This window comes from Phyllobates terribilis, unplaced genomic scaffold (genome assembly GCF_046119375.1).
Source record: "Phyllobates terribilis strain yellow unplaced genomic scaffold, ASM4611937v1 Scaffold_7__3_contigs__length_470593459, whole genome shotgun sequence".
In the NCBI taxonomy this organism is placed as follows: Eukaryota; Metazoa; Chordata; class Amphibia; order Anura; family Dendrobatidae; genus Phyllobates; species Phyllobates terribilis.
In genome coordinates, this window is record NW_027362767.1 from 379523422 (window position 1) to 379537158 (window position 13737).

At 43.0% G+C, this 13737-nt stretch overlaps 1 protein-coding gene and 1 long non-coding RNA gene across 6 annotated transcripts in view; one reads left to right on the forward strand and one right to left on the reverse strand.

Moving 5' to 3' along the window:
• RELB (RELB proto-oncogene, NF-kB subunit) overlaps positions 1–2054 on the reverse strand; it is a 58126-nt gene extending 56072 nt beyond the window's left edge. For both annotated transcript variants that reach the window (XM_073641418.1, XM_073641417.1), the window contains exon 1: positions 1857–2054. In XM_073641418.1, the coding sequence (XP_073497519.1) occupies positions 1857–1878 (22 nt within the window). In that variant the 5' untranslated portion in view covers positions 1879–2054. The remainder of the gene's footprint in view (positions 1–1856) is intronic.
• LOC141154888 (uncharacterized) overlaps positions 2053–13737 on the forward strand; it is a 43441-nt gene continuing 31756 nt past the window's right edge. For all 4 annotated transcript variants that reach the window (XR_012247489.1, XR_012247490.1, XR_012247491.1 and 1 more), the window contains exon 1: positions 2053–2182. This is a non-coding gene — a long non-coding RNA (uncharacterized lncRNA). The remainder of the gene's footprint in view (positions 2183–13737) is intronic.

Here is a 13737-nt window from a genome sequence, read left to right on the forward strand (position 1 = left end):
TGCAATCCGGTCAGTATCTGTGTGCTGTCTGCTACAAATAAGGACGCATCCATACATTACGGCAAATCAAACATATATTTTAGGGGGTTTGCGGCAGAAATCCGAGGCCGTGAGTCACATTTCTGCTGTAGAATAATGAAAGCGCTCATCGTGGATTTTTTTACGGAGCAGGAGAATGAGGTATGTTATACCCTATTCGATGCACAATTTAAAGGGAATGTGAACTGGGAGATGGTGGGCCCCTAGAATTAATCCCACTGGTGGGTCCTAGGTGGCCCAGTCTGGCACCATTGTCTGTGTTGACAGATATGTCATCAGTGGTGCAACTTGAACCTTGTGGGCACCAATGCAAAATCTCTATCAGCGTCCCCAACTGTCAGAGGTCTTTAATAGTGTTTTCATATTGGGCCGACGGACCCTAATATGTGGGGTGTTGTTGCCCCCCTGCTCATGCTTGTATTATTCTACAGTATCCAAAGTCTGGTGACTATTGTGTCTACAAGCCTGGGGCCACGCAGAGAAGACAGGCGCACAATGGAGGCTCTGCTGCTGTCACGGCCGTCAGCTGTATTAAAGGGAACCGGAACAAAGTATAAAGTCTGATAGTGCAGAAACATTACGTGACCAAGATTCCATATTGTGGAGCGGCTCCTTGACCCACTACCGTCCCCAAACTTCTCCAGAGTCCACTTCATGTCTTAGAAGAGGGTGAAGTTTGGGCAGTCTATGATTTAAGGCGACTACCAGTGAGAAGGACTCGCAACAAGATGCCTTTAGCGATATTCTTATTTCAGCCGCTAAATATCGTCCTTTGTAGAATGAAAAGTTCTACAATTTTCCACTACTTTCTGGATCAGTTCCTCGCTGTTTTCTCTGCTCGTCGCTGTCCTATAGGAGCCACATTGTTTACTGTGATGACGAGCAGCCCTGGTCATGTGATCACAGGCAGGTGCAGGACTCCGACAGGTATCAGCCCTGCACCCCTGGATCCATCATCACATGACACGGATGGTCCTTGGGGGGCAGAGATCTTGTAATCACATGGCACAGATGGTCCTGGGGGGGCAGAGATCTTGTAATCACATGGCACAGATGGTCCTGGGGGGGCAGAGATCTTGTAATCACATGGCACAGACGGTCCTGGGGAGGGGGGCAGAGATCTTGTAATCACATGGCACAGACGGTCCAGGGGAAGGGGGCAGAGATCTTGTAATCACATGGCACAGACGGTCCTGGGGAGGGGGGCAGAGATCTTGTAATCACATGGCACAGAAGACGGTCCTGGGGAGGGGGGCAGAGATCTTGTAATCACATGGCACAGACGGTCCTGGGGAGGGGGGCAGAGATCTTGTAAACACATGGCACAGATGGTCCTGGGGGAGGGGGGGGCAGAGATCTTGTAAACACATGGCACAGACGGTCCTGGGGGGGGGGGCAGAGATCTTGTAATCACATGGCACAGATGGTCCTGGGGGAGGGGGGGGCAGAGATCTTGTAAACACATGGCACAGACGGTCCTGGGGGGGGGGCAGAGATCTTGTAATCACATGGCACAGACGGTCCTGGGGTGGGGGCAGAGATCTTGTAAACCATAAGAATCAGTACAGAAAGTGTATGGGGAAGTTGTATAACTTTTTAATCTACAAAAAATGACATTGCTTGGCTGAAAGGTGGAAACCCCTCTAAATCCTGACTGTGACCCCCCCCCCCCCCCATCTCCTCCCAGTGGCCGCCGTCATTTACAGCCACTTCTGCAAGAAAGTGACATCATTATGATCTAGCTGTTAGGGCAGCCTGGGTCTTGTAGTTCCCCTGCTGTGCATGCTCTGATTGCACAGTCTGGCGCGCACTCCTACCTGTCCTGTCCGGGTGCCTCATGCTGCTGGCTGCACAGGTGACAGGTGGGCACACTGCAGAGCGGGGATTTGCGGGCAGTGGGCGCGGCGCCCCCAGTGCAGAAGTGACAACTCCGCCGAGAAAACTTCTCCGGATTTCTTCCTCTCCGAAGCCTGGAATTCCCCGGTTCCGTGGCCAGCGAGCTGATTGGTGGAGGCACCTGGTGACGTCATGAAAAGGGCAGGAGGAGGCGGAACCAGGAATTCCCCCCTCTGAGTGCGGGAGACCACGTGACTTCCCGTATTTGTTACCACGTGGGATAGAGAGAGAGAGTGAAGCTCTGACGGTGAGTGCAGCCTGCACAAGAGCACGGCGGCCTGCACAAGAGCACGGCGGCCTGCACAAGAGCACGGCGGCCTGCACAAGAGCACGGCGGCCTGCACAAGAGCACGGCGGCCTGCACAAGAGCACGGCGGCCTGCACAAGAGCACGGCGGCCTGCAGCGCTGCGTCCTCATTACACGCCAGACGCTTTTATTCTTCTATCCTCCAGTAATTTATGTATTTTTCTGTGGTTTGTTGCAGGAGGTTTTTTTTTTCTTTCACAGTTTGTGAAAACTAAAAAAAAAAAATGTGGGATGGAAAAAAAGGATATTGCACATTTTTGTGTATTTTTGGTTGTTTAAGGTTTTGGTTTTACAACGTTCACTTAGCGGGGAAAAAACAACATTTTTTTCAGTGGGTCAGTACAGTATTGGCTACAGCAACTGTATTTCTCATATATTTTTTTCTTTTTTTTTTAATAACGAAAAGATGTTCTAATTTTTTTAAGATATATATTTTTTTTTATCTTTGATTTTTTTTTTTATAGTCGCACTCGGATTCCCTGTATCTACTTTGCAGTGTATTGTGCTTGTCTGATCTCTCCCATGATGATGAGTTTTTGACGCTGTGTATTTTTGCTGCATGTGAAATGCAGAGTTTTACAGTCCTAGCAAAGTGGATGGGATTTATAGACATCTCATGCTGTTTTGTTTTTTTTTTTTTGTTTTTTTTTTATTATTTTTTATGCTGACCTGCGGTGCGGGTTTCGAATCCACAACGTGTCAATTTCTCCTGTGTATACGCTGAGTTTTATGTGCAGATTTTTCTCACAGACGGTGTTAGATGTGAAAAATCCGCAGGTAAAAAAAAAAAAAAATGCCCATGCGTTTCTGTGGTGGAAACCCATCAAACACACATAATCCGCACATGATTGTATTAAATTGTCAAAGCCAAATAGCAGGAAGTATTAAAAAACAACAAAAAAAAAACAGCTTTAAACATGACGAACCAACAAGAGACAAAAACACATGTTAAAAAAAAAAAAACACAATGAAAAACATGCGACTAACCAAATCTGCTACATCAGAAACTCCCCAAATGCTCATCATGGGAACGTAGCCTAAAGGGGTCTTCTATCTTCGGAGCACACAGCTCCCCAGACTCCTGGCTTCTGGTTTGCTGAGGGTTGTTGGGGGCGCTCTTGAAGATTGAGGCTATGTTCCCACAATGAGCTTTTGGTGCATTTTTAATATTGGCAGAATTTTTGTACCTACTATTTACATTAGGTTACTTTTTTTTTTTTCATTGCGTTTTTCTATGCATTTTTTTTGTGCGTTCTTTTTGCCATGTGTTCTTGACTGTTTTTTTTTTCTTTCTGGTGTGTTATTCTTTAAATAAAGTTGCTTTGTTTTTGATACTTCCTGTTGTTTTGCTTTGACATACGTAGCTCTGGGTTACATGCGCTTTTGTTGCATTTCCGCTGTGGAAAACGCACTAAAAATGCATGTGCATTTTTTTGCTACGGATTTTCCACATCTATTGTAACTTTATGGGGAAAATCCGCACAGAAAACTCAGCGTACCCGCATGAGAAATTGACTTGTTGCAGATTTGAAAAACGCACCGCGAGCGAGACTATGCAGTGTTAAAAAGAAGCACAGTGGGCAGGAGATTTCTATAAATCCCATCCACTTTGCTAGAACACTGATATGGAAACCTGTATGGAAAGTTTTAGGAGAAACTCAAGCGGTTTCACACGTTTGCCAGTTTTGATCAAATCAGGGAGTCGATCGGAGACAAGAGAAACACAACCAAATCTGTCTGTGTCCCAGGCTTGTCTGCACTCAGATGCCCAGTCACATGTTTTTATTACTAACCACAAAGATAAGGATGTGGGAATGGTTTACATTTCATTACCTAAAAAGGAAGATATTTAAGTTGGGAATAACAAAGTCGTAAATTATGTCAAAATTCCTTAGAAACTGGCTATATCTAGTTTTACTATACTTTCAGAAATAAAGGAAGGCTTTAATACAAAGACAGCTCTTTATTAGATACGCCTTATGTTATTTGCTTTTACGAATAACACTTATAAAGCTAATATTATAAAAGATATGTGTATATTTAATTGTCTAAATAATAATCAAAGCAAAGTATACAAAGTAAACATTCACCATAACAAAACGCAGCATCAAAAAAAGCACCAAAAGCTGATCATGAGAACATAGTCTGACAGTTCAGACCAACTACTTGGTTACGCCACTGGTCCAGAGGCAGCTTTGGCTTTTGCAGGATGGAGAAGATCTACCAAGCTCCAGAGCTCTAAAACAAACCGCACACTCATGCCTTGGAAACCAGCCACTGCTGATAAGTTGGAGGAAACTAGAAGTCCTAATTATATTTTTGTCTTTTTTTTTTTATGGTGTGATTTTTGCTTGTTTTTCATATGTGCCTTTTAATTAGCATCTTTTTTAAAGTCTGTTTTATATTATGTTCAGCATTGTGGTTGGGGTTTCCATCTGATTCATCAATTGTAACTTATGATGCAAATATACACCGGTCTGTGGTTTTATTTTTTGTACGCCTGAAATTTTGTTGCAGGTTTTTTTTTTTTGCCACATTTTAGTGGAACGTGTAACTTTTTGTGCTAACAGTGGCAGAACCGGTTAAAGACAAAAAATAAAAAGCATTTATATTTTGCACAAAACTCATGAACCGCGTGCGATATTTTAAAGAATACAACAAAACAAGAAAAATAAAGAAAAGTGGCTTAAAAAGATGCAAATGACGAAGCAGGCTCACAGACTTTAAAAATCTCTGTTCTTGAGAACGGAGAGGATTTTTAATAAAGAGGTATATTGCAAAGTTATTATTATTTTTTTTTTTAACAAGCACTTTGTATTTTTCATATTTAGCAAGATGAAACAATCCCCCCTTTAAAGGGGTTGTCTGGCCATGTAATATGTCCTATCTGTAGGGTAGGATAGATCAGCGGGCACCCCCACTGATCAGCTCTTTACTGCTCCGCAAGCTGGATATAAGCATTGAATGGCACTGCGCTCCACAACTCCATTCAGTGTGTAGCTGCCGCTGCCAAGAACTGCGGAGCAGCTCCTGTTCAACCGGAGCTTAAAGCAGCTGATTTGTGTCAGACACCACCAATCTGATACTGATGACCTATCCTAAGGGTGCAGGATGGCCATATAAATCGGAACAAGATCAGAATGCAGTGCTCAAACTGGCCGGCTGCTCTCCTGAGCAGAGCGGGATTACTTCATGTATTTCTATGCGGCTGTCACACTTGGGTCAGTAGAGCCGCCAGCCAGTCTGTGTTCTGCGTTCCAATTTATACGGTCGTCTAACTGCGACCTACGGAAAGGAAATCATTAAGACCTTTAGACCATAGCGATTTTCTCCCCATTAGGATGCAGCGGCAGTGCACATGTTCATTCCCTTTGGGGTTGCAGCATTCGACTTTTTCCCGAAACCCCATGGCAATTGAAGCTTTGGTGGAGCATGCGCACTGCTGCTCCATACTAACAGGGATAAAAGTTCCCAATTCTGCCGATTGGTTTTGGTCCCGGCGGTCAGACCTCTACCGATTAATATGTCATTTACATTGTGGATAGGTGAGAACCTCTTTTCACCAGACATCCCCTTTAACCCCTTAACGACCGTCGTAGCGCATTTTTACGGCAGTCGTTAAGGGTACTTATTCCACAGCGGCGTTAAAAAGCGGCACTGCGGAATAAGTGTATAGCACCGCCCGGCGGTGGCGATTCTTACGGGTGTTAGCTGTCTGTGACAGCTGACACCCTGCAGTATCGGCCCCGGCCGGTCTCTATGCCGATCGGGGCCAATTGACCCCTTAAATACCGCTGTCAATCGTGACAGCGGTATTTAAGTGCAGACAAGGGGGTCTTGTGACCCCCTTAGTAACCATTGGACCCTCGCGATGAGAATCGTGGGTCCTGATGGTTACCATGGTACCCTGAGATCATAAGCTGGATCTCACAGGCAGAGTCAGTGAGTTCAGTGACTCACTGACAGGTCTCATGCACTGCAGTTTATGAGACGAGTGATCAGAATAAAAATTATACATGTCCCACAGTGGGACTTGATGAAAAAGTGTAATAAAATCTGTAAAAAAAAAAAAAAAAAAACACAGAAAAAAGTGCATACAAATCACTAAAATCCGTTTCGCCGCTCAAAACGCAGCATTTGTGATAAAACAAAAATAAACGAAAAAACGTACACATAATTGGTATCGCCGATTCCAGAACGACCCACTCTATAAAACTGTCACTTTATTTAGTCCGTTTGGCGAATGCCGTAAAAAATAAATAAAAAACACGCCAAAAATGACACTTTTTCATACTGACTCACAAAAAAGTGAATAAAAAGCGATCAAAAAGTCGTACTTAAAAAAAAATGACATTAATAAAAACGCAAAACTGTCCCACAAAAAACAAGCCATAATATGGCTCATTCGGCAAAAAAATAAAAAAGTTACAGCTCTCAGAATGTGACGATGCAAAATCAAGTTCTTTTTTTGTAAAATATTGTTTTTAGTCTGAAAAAATAGCAAAGCATAAAAAAATACATATAAATCTGATACCGCTGTAATCGTACCGATCCGACGAACAAATCAGTCTTATCACTTTTACCGCACGGCGAACGACGCATGAAAAATAAAAACAAATAACTGGATTGCTGGTTTTTGTTCATTCTGTGTCAGAAAAATCTGAATAAAAAGATCAAAAATTACTATGTGCCCCAAAATGGTACCAAAAAAATCTGCTACTCGTCCTGCAAAAAAAAAATCCCTCATACAGCTGTCCACTAAAAAATAAAAAAGTTACAGCTCTCAGAATATGGCAACGAAAATAACTACTTTTTATTGAAAAAAAGCATTTTTACTGTGTGATAGCAACAAAACATAAAAAAAAACATATAAATCTGGTATCGCTGTAATCGCACCGACCCAAAGAATAAATCCGCCTTATCACTTATACCGCACGGTGAACCGTGAAAAAATAAAAATAAGAACTATTCTGGTACTGCTGTCTATTTCTTCATTCTGCCTCCTAAAAAAATCGGAAAAAGGCTCGGACCACGTTTATCCTGCGCTCTCTGCTGAGCGCTTACGTTGGGGTTTCCGTGTAAATTCACCAAAACCACAATTCAGACAAAAAACCCAGATGGAGCCACTCACTTATGAGGCTGATGGAGTCCCTTTGGACTGGTCTCTGTTCCGGTGTCCCATCATTTTAGACTTATTTTTAGCACACAAGTGTGGACGACCACAGATCTGTGCACACCTAAAAAGATGGAGACCACCGGAGCAGACATCAAATGGACTCCAAAGTGTCTCCATCTGCCTCTTTGTGGTGGGTGGTTCCGTTGGGGGTTTCGTCTGAATCCTATTTTTTGGGGGATTTACATGGAAACTCTGACGTAAGAGCTCAGCGTAGACTGGCGATCCAGTCTTATTCTGGAAGCAATTGAAAATTATGTACCAATAAAACCCCTTATTTATCCCACACAAAACCAGCCCCCTTTCAGATCTGTCACTGGGACTATAGAGGGTCCCACGTTACTGGTAGAACAAAGACTCTGGAAAGGCGACATGGCTCCCGCCCCCTCAAATAAAATCCAATGAATTCAGCGCTCCCAAATCCAAATGCCCCCTCCTTCTTAGCCCCACTGTGCCTAAACCGCAGTATGCGGCCACGTTTGCCATTATTGTAGCGAGGAGAGCACTTAATTTACAGGGTGTGTGTCACCAGGAGAAATGTATGGGGCCCCTACACTTTATGGGGGCACAATGTATGGGCACTAAACTGGCATATTTGGAATTCTCCAGAATAAAGCCTGGCGTGGATGTTTCAAAATAAGTCACTGCAGCAGTAGATGAATTCATTGAGATGTCTGTAATTTCTACAATGGGGTCACTTTTGGGGTTTTTCTGCTGTTCTGGCACATTAGGGGCTCCGCAAATGTTGCCCACAAACTATTCTACCAAAATCTATGCTCCAAAAGCCAAATAGTGCTCCTTCCTTCTCAGCCCTGACGTGTGGCCTAACAGTAATTTCTGATGACATATGGGGCATCATCGCGTTTGGGAGAAATAGCATAACAAATTATGGGATCCATTTTCTTCTATTATCAATTGCAAAAATTATAAATTTGGGGCTAAACTACATCTTCGTGAAAAAAATGAAAATTTTCAGTATGACGACCTAATGTTATCAAATTCTGTGTAATACCTGTGGGTTCAAAATGCTCACTATACTAACTTGTCAGGGTTTTCCACTGTTTAGGCGCATCAGGGACTCTCCAAACGTGACATGACACCCACAGACCATTACATCAAAGTCTGTGTTCCAAACGTCACTCCTTCCTTTCCAAGCCTTGCCATGCGCCCAACCAATAGATTTCCCCTACACATGGGGTATGTCCATACTCAGGAGCAATTGAACAACAAATTTTGGGGTCCATTTTCCCCTCTTACCCTTGTGAAAATAAAAAAAAATTGGGACTAAAAGTACATCTTTGTGGAAAAAAATTTGATTTCTTAATTTCACGGCTCTATGTTATAAACTTCTGTGAAGCACCTGGCGGTTCAAGGTGCTCACCACACGTCTAGATAAGTTCCCTGAGGGGTCTAGTTTCCAAAATGGGGTCACTTGTGGGGGAGGGGGGTTTCCACTGTTTAGGCACATCAGGGGCTCCCCAAGCACAACATGGCGTCCGCTAATTATTCAAGCAAATTTTACATTCAGAAAGTCAAATGGCGCTCCTTCCCTTCCGTACCCTGCCGTGCGCCCAAACAGTGGTTTTCCCTCACATATGGGGTATCGGTGTGCTCAGGAGAAATTGTACAACAAATATGGTGGTCTATTTTCTCTCGTTACTCTTGTGAAAATAAAAAAATTGGGTCTGAAGTAAACATTTTGTGAAAAAAAGTTAAATGTTCATTTTTTCCTTCCACGTTGCTTCAGTTCCTGTGAAGCAAGTGAAGGGTTAATAAACTTCTTGAATGTGGTTTTTAGCACCTTGAGGGGTGCAGTTTTTAGAATGGTGTCACTTTTGGGTATTTTCTGTCATATAGACACCTCAAAGTCACTTCAAATGTGATGTGGTCCCTAAAAAAAAAAAAAATGGTTTTGTAAATTTTGTTGGAAAAATGAGAAATCCCTGGTCAACTTTTAACCCTTATAGCTTCCGAACAAAAAAAATCTGGTTCCAAAATTGTTCTGGAAATGTTATTTATTAACTATTTTGTGTGAAATATCTCTGTGATTTAAGGGCATGAAAATTCAAAGTTTGAAAATTGCAATATTTTCAAAAATTTCGCCAAATTTCCGTTTTTTTCACAAGTAAATGCAAATCATATCAGAGAAATTTTACCACTATCACGAAGTACAATATGTCACGAAAAAACAATCTCAGAACCAGTGGTATCCGTTGAAGCGTTCCAGAGTTATTACCTCATAAAGTGACAGTGGTCAGAATGGTAAAATTTGGCCCGGTCATTAAGGACATAATTGGCTCCGTATTTAAGGGGGTTAAAGAAGTTTTCCATTTTCAAAATGTAATACCCCAAAGGCTTAACCTTATTGAAAACACCAAAATAATCATTCCTTACCCCCCGGATGCCTCTCCGCTCCTGGCTTTGGTGACATGGTTGCAGTGGTGACGTCACGTCTACAGCATGTGACTGCTGCAGCCAATCACTGGGCTCAGTGGTCATGCCAAGGTAATGACTGGGGTAATAGTGAGCGCTCCCACCCTTGTTTATACTGCCGTCTAAGACATTAAAACATCCAGGGATCAGACTGAGTTATCTCAGATCCCGGTAGTTATAGCAGGAGCCTAGTTGTTATGGCCCTCTACACCTAGTGTCAGATGTGGTCGAATAGTCCTCCCTTTTAACTTAGCTGCTCCTCCTCCAGCTATGTCGGTCCTGTGGGCCCTTACAGGTCTATGCTCGGCTTCCATTGCTGCAACGATGACCTGCCATCAATGCTGGCATCACAACTGCTGTCAGTGATTGGTTGCAGCGGTGACGTGACGATGTGGCAGCTCCACATTAACCTAACGATAAAAACAGAGAGCACGGCACTGCTGGAGTGAGACTTACAACGGGAGTATGTGCCCTGTTCTTATTTTAGCCCATAAGCAACTGCCAGATTTATTTTTTTTTCGAGCTGGAAAACCCCTTTAAGATAAAAGACAAAGCAAGAAGCTCTATGTAATGGACTGTGGAAGGAAGGCCCTATGCTGGACAGCCTCCTACTACATTCCCGTCCCCAAGGTGGTTTCCACTGCTAATAATTGACATTTGCAGTATCGCAGTCCAGCTCCATATATCAAATGGCAGTGAAAATTGTCGATGTTGCACAATTGTATTAGAGCTCTAAGACCCCAGTAGCTCCGACGGCTCGAAAACCGCCTCTGAAAATAACTGGGCCCATCGATGGACCCCTGGGCAAATGACCGTATCAGCGGTTCAGTGACATCATCACAGCTGCGTGTTGTGATGTCACTCACCTTCATTTACAAGCCTACATATGTTTTTTTTTTTCTCCATGTGTTGGCAAAACAAGTGCAAGAAAGAAATAAAAATTGTTTTCCCGCATATTTTTTTTTTATATGGGCAGACAAAAGTCTCTAACTCGCCCTCTCATGTCCATTAATACCCAATATTGAGACACAGGGTTTTACTTTCTAAATCCAGAGAGGTCAGCACTCTGCAGTTTTTAAATTATTAAATGGAGACAAGATTTTACTGAAAAAATTAAAAATTGATTGCAATGGACACTTTTTTTGCATGAAAAAGCTGCTTTGTAGCAAAATAATACACCTATGTAGCAATCAATTCAAGCACCTCAGTGACGGTGTGCTGCTGCAGTCTACAGCCCCATTGTGTGGTATTGTCAGTGTCAACCAGTTGGTCCTTTCCATAAGTTGCCCTTGCTGGCAGGCGGCAGCAGCACCAGGGTGAAAAGCAGGAGCTGCACCGATATTTAGCTGCTGGTGTAACAGCCTGTGAGGATAGATGACAAGGAGAGAAGAGCTTTATGGATTTGGAGTTTGCAGAAGAAGAGACTTTAAATATGCAAATTGTTTCTGCAGAGAGGAAGAGGATTAGAACTCTACCGCCACCTATTGGAAGCAGCAATAAGTTTGGGATTGCAGCTTCCAATAGGTGGCGCTAGAGTTCTAGTCCTCTTCCTCTCTGAAGAAACAATTTACAGAATTTTCCAGAGTAGCATGCATGGCCTATAAGGCTGCGTGCCCACGATGCGTTTTTCATGCGTTTCCGCTGCGGAATTTCCACAGTGGAAACGCATCAAAAACGCTTGGTAATCCGCCCCCCATGGTCCTCAATGGCATTCCGCAATGTCAATGCACATGCTGCTGACTTTTCCGCAGCGTTTCTGCGGCGCACAAAAATCCGCAGCATGTTCATTAATTTTGCGGACACGTTTTTCCTAATAATGAGATGATCTAGTATATGAACCGTCTTTATTAGTCAGATTATATTGGCTTATGTACAAACACCATGCTACTTGGATGATTATTTAATAACTATTAGGCAGTACAACCTGGGTCCTGCGTGTCCCATATTACGGTGGAATTTTTTGCACACTGTGTGTTGTTTTGCACCATTTTTTGTACCGACTATCTGTATATGACAAAAAAAAATTTTATGAAATGGAATATTTAATAAATTAATTTTAATGATGTATATTGGCTTTTTGATCGTGGTTGCTTTGGTTGTGTATATCCTGGTAGCACCTCCAGCCTCTGGACACTACACTGACAGACACAGCAAACCTTCTTGCCACAGCTCACATTGATGTGCCATCCTGGATGAGCTGCACTACCTGAGCAACTTCTGTGGGTTGTAGAGTCCGTCTCATGCTACCACAAGTGTGAAAGCACAACCAACATTCAAAAGTGACCAAAACATCAGCCAGAAAGCATTGGTACTGAGATGTGGTCTGCGGTCTCCACCTGGGAACCACTCCTTTATTGAGGGTGTCCTGATAATTGCCAATAATTTCCATCTATTGTCTATTCCATTTGCACAACAGCATGTGAAATTGATTGTCAATCAGTGTTGCTTCCTAAGTGGACAGTTTGATTTCACAGAAGTTTGATTCACTTGGAGTTATATTCTGTTAAGTGCTCCCTTTATTTTTTTGAGCAGTGTATATATCTCATTGTAAAAATTGACACACAGACCAAAAACACTAAAAACAAATATTTCCATTCTGTGCAATGAGGGTGTGCAGTGTCTCGTACATGGACCAGTACGGTATTTCCCGACGGCAGCTGGATGTGGTCAGTTTGTCATTTCATTACTGGTAAATCATAGTACAGAAATGGAAATGTTCTGTGCCAACAGCTCCAGAGTACGACCAGTGCTAGGCGGCTGTACATTACGCCTGTCTGTGGTGCGAGCCTCTCGTTCATTTTAATATGCACTTTTTTTTTTTTTTTCAAATCGATCCTTGCACCGTCTCCCCTCTCACAGCATGCAATCTCAGCATAGGGCAGATAATGCTGCTGATTCTCCAGCTATGGATTATTATAGAAACCACATGGTGCATGAGAATATTTTTTTTTTTTTTAACCAACTCTCATCATTCACCTGCAGTTAAAACAAAATCTGGAGTGTGAACTAGGGTGTAGATGATTTTCACTATAAATCTTACTCTTTGCAGTCTACAGCCATGAATGTGCCATTAGTGGAATTTAGCCGACAGCAGGATGTTCTGACTAGTCCAGGCATCTAGGCCTGCAGAAATCTGTGTACTTGCTGCCAAAACAACCCCATGCAGATTAATAAAACTGAAATGCCTGCAGTCAGTCTGCCGTGTGTTCAAATCCACTTAGATTGTATTCACGTTGTATATAAAGCTGGTTAGGAGAACTTGGGTTGTGCAGCATGGATGTTTGAAACCTGCTTAAAGGGGTTGTCCTTTTATTGGACAACCCGTTTCCACCCCATAAAATGAAAACTATACTCACCTCCCGTGCCGACAGCAGGCACTGGCTCACCCGGGGATTGCGTGACATTATGTCACGCGATCACTGCGGCTGATCAGCGCTGGCTTCAGTCTCCTCTCCTTCAGACATCTGGAGGAAGCGAGAATTGCTGCTGACCTCTCATTTCATCCAAATTAAATACGCCCAAAAGAGGCGAGCGTAAATCCAGCGCTGATCAACCGCAGCGATTATGTGACAATGTCACGCAATCCCTGGGAGAGCAAGAGTAAACACTGGTGGAATGGCGCCGACACCAGAGTATAGGTGTAGCTATTTTACTGGACAAACGGATTGAGAAAGGGTTGTCTAAGTAGTAGACAACCTATTTAAAGTACAACAACCCGGTGGGAGGGGAAAAAAAGGACACTACAACTACAGGCTACTTACGTGAGTAACCCTAAAAAAAAAAAAATTAAATTAAATACAATTGTAGGTTTGCGAAGAAACACTCATACAGGACAGCTGTACATTCAACTAGGTGCCTTCATACTCCACACTCGTGTGTGACATCAAAT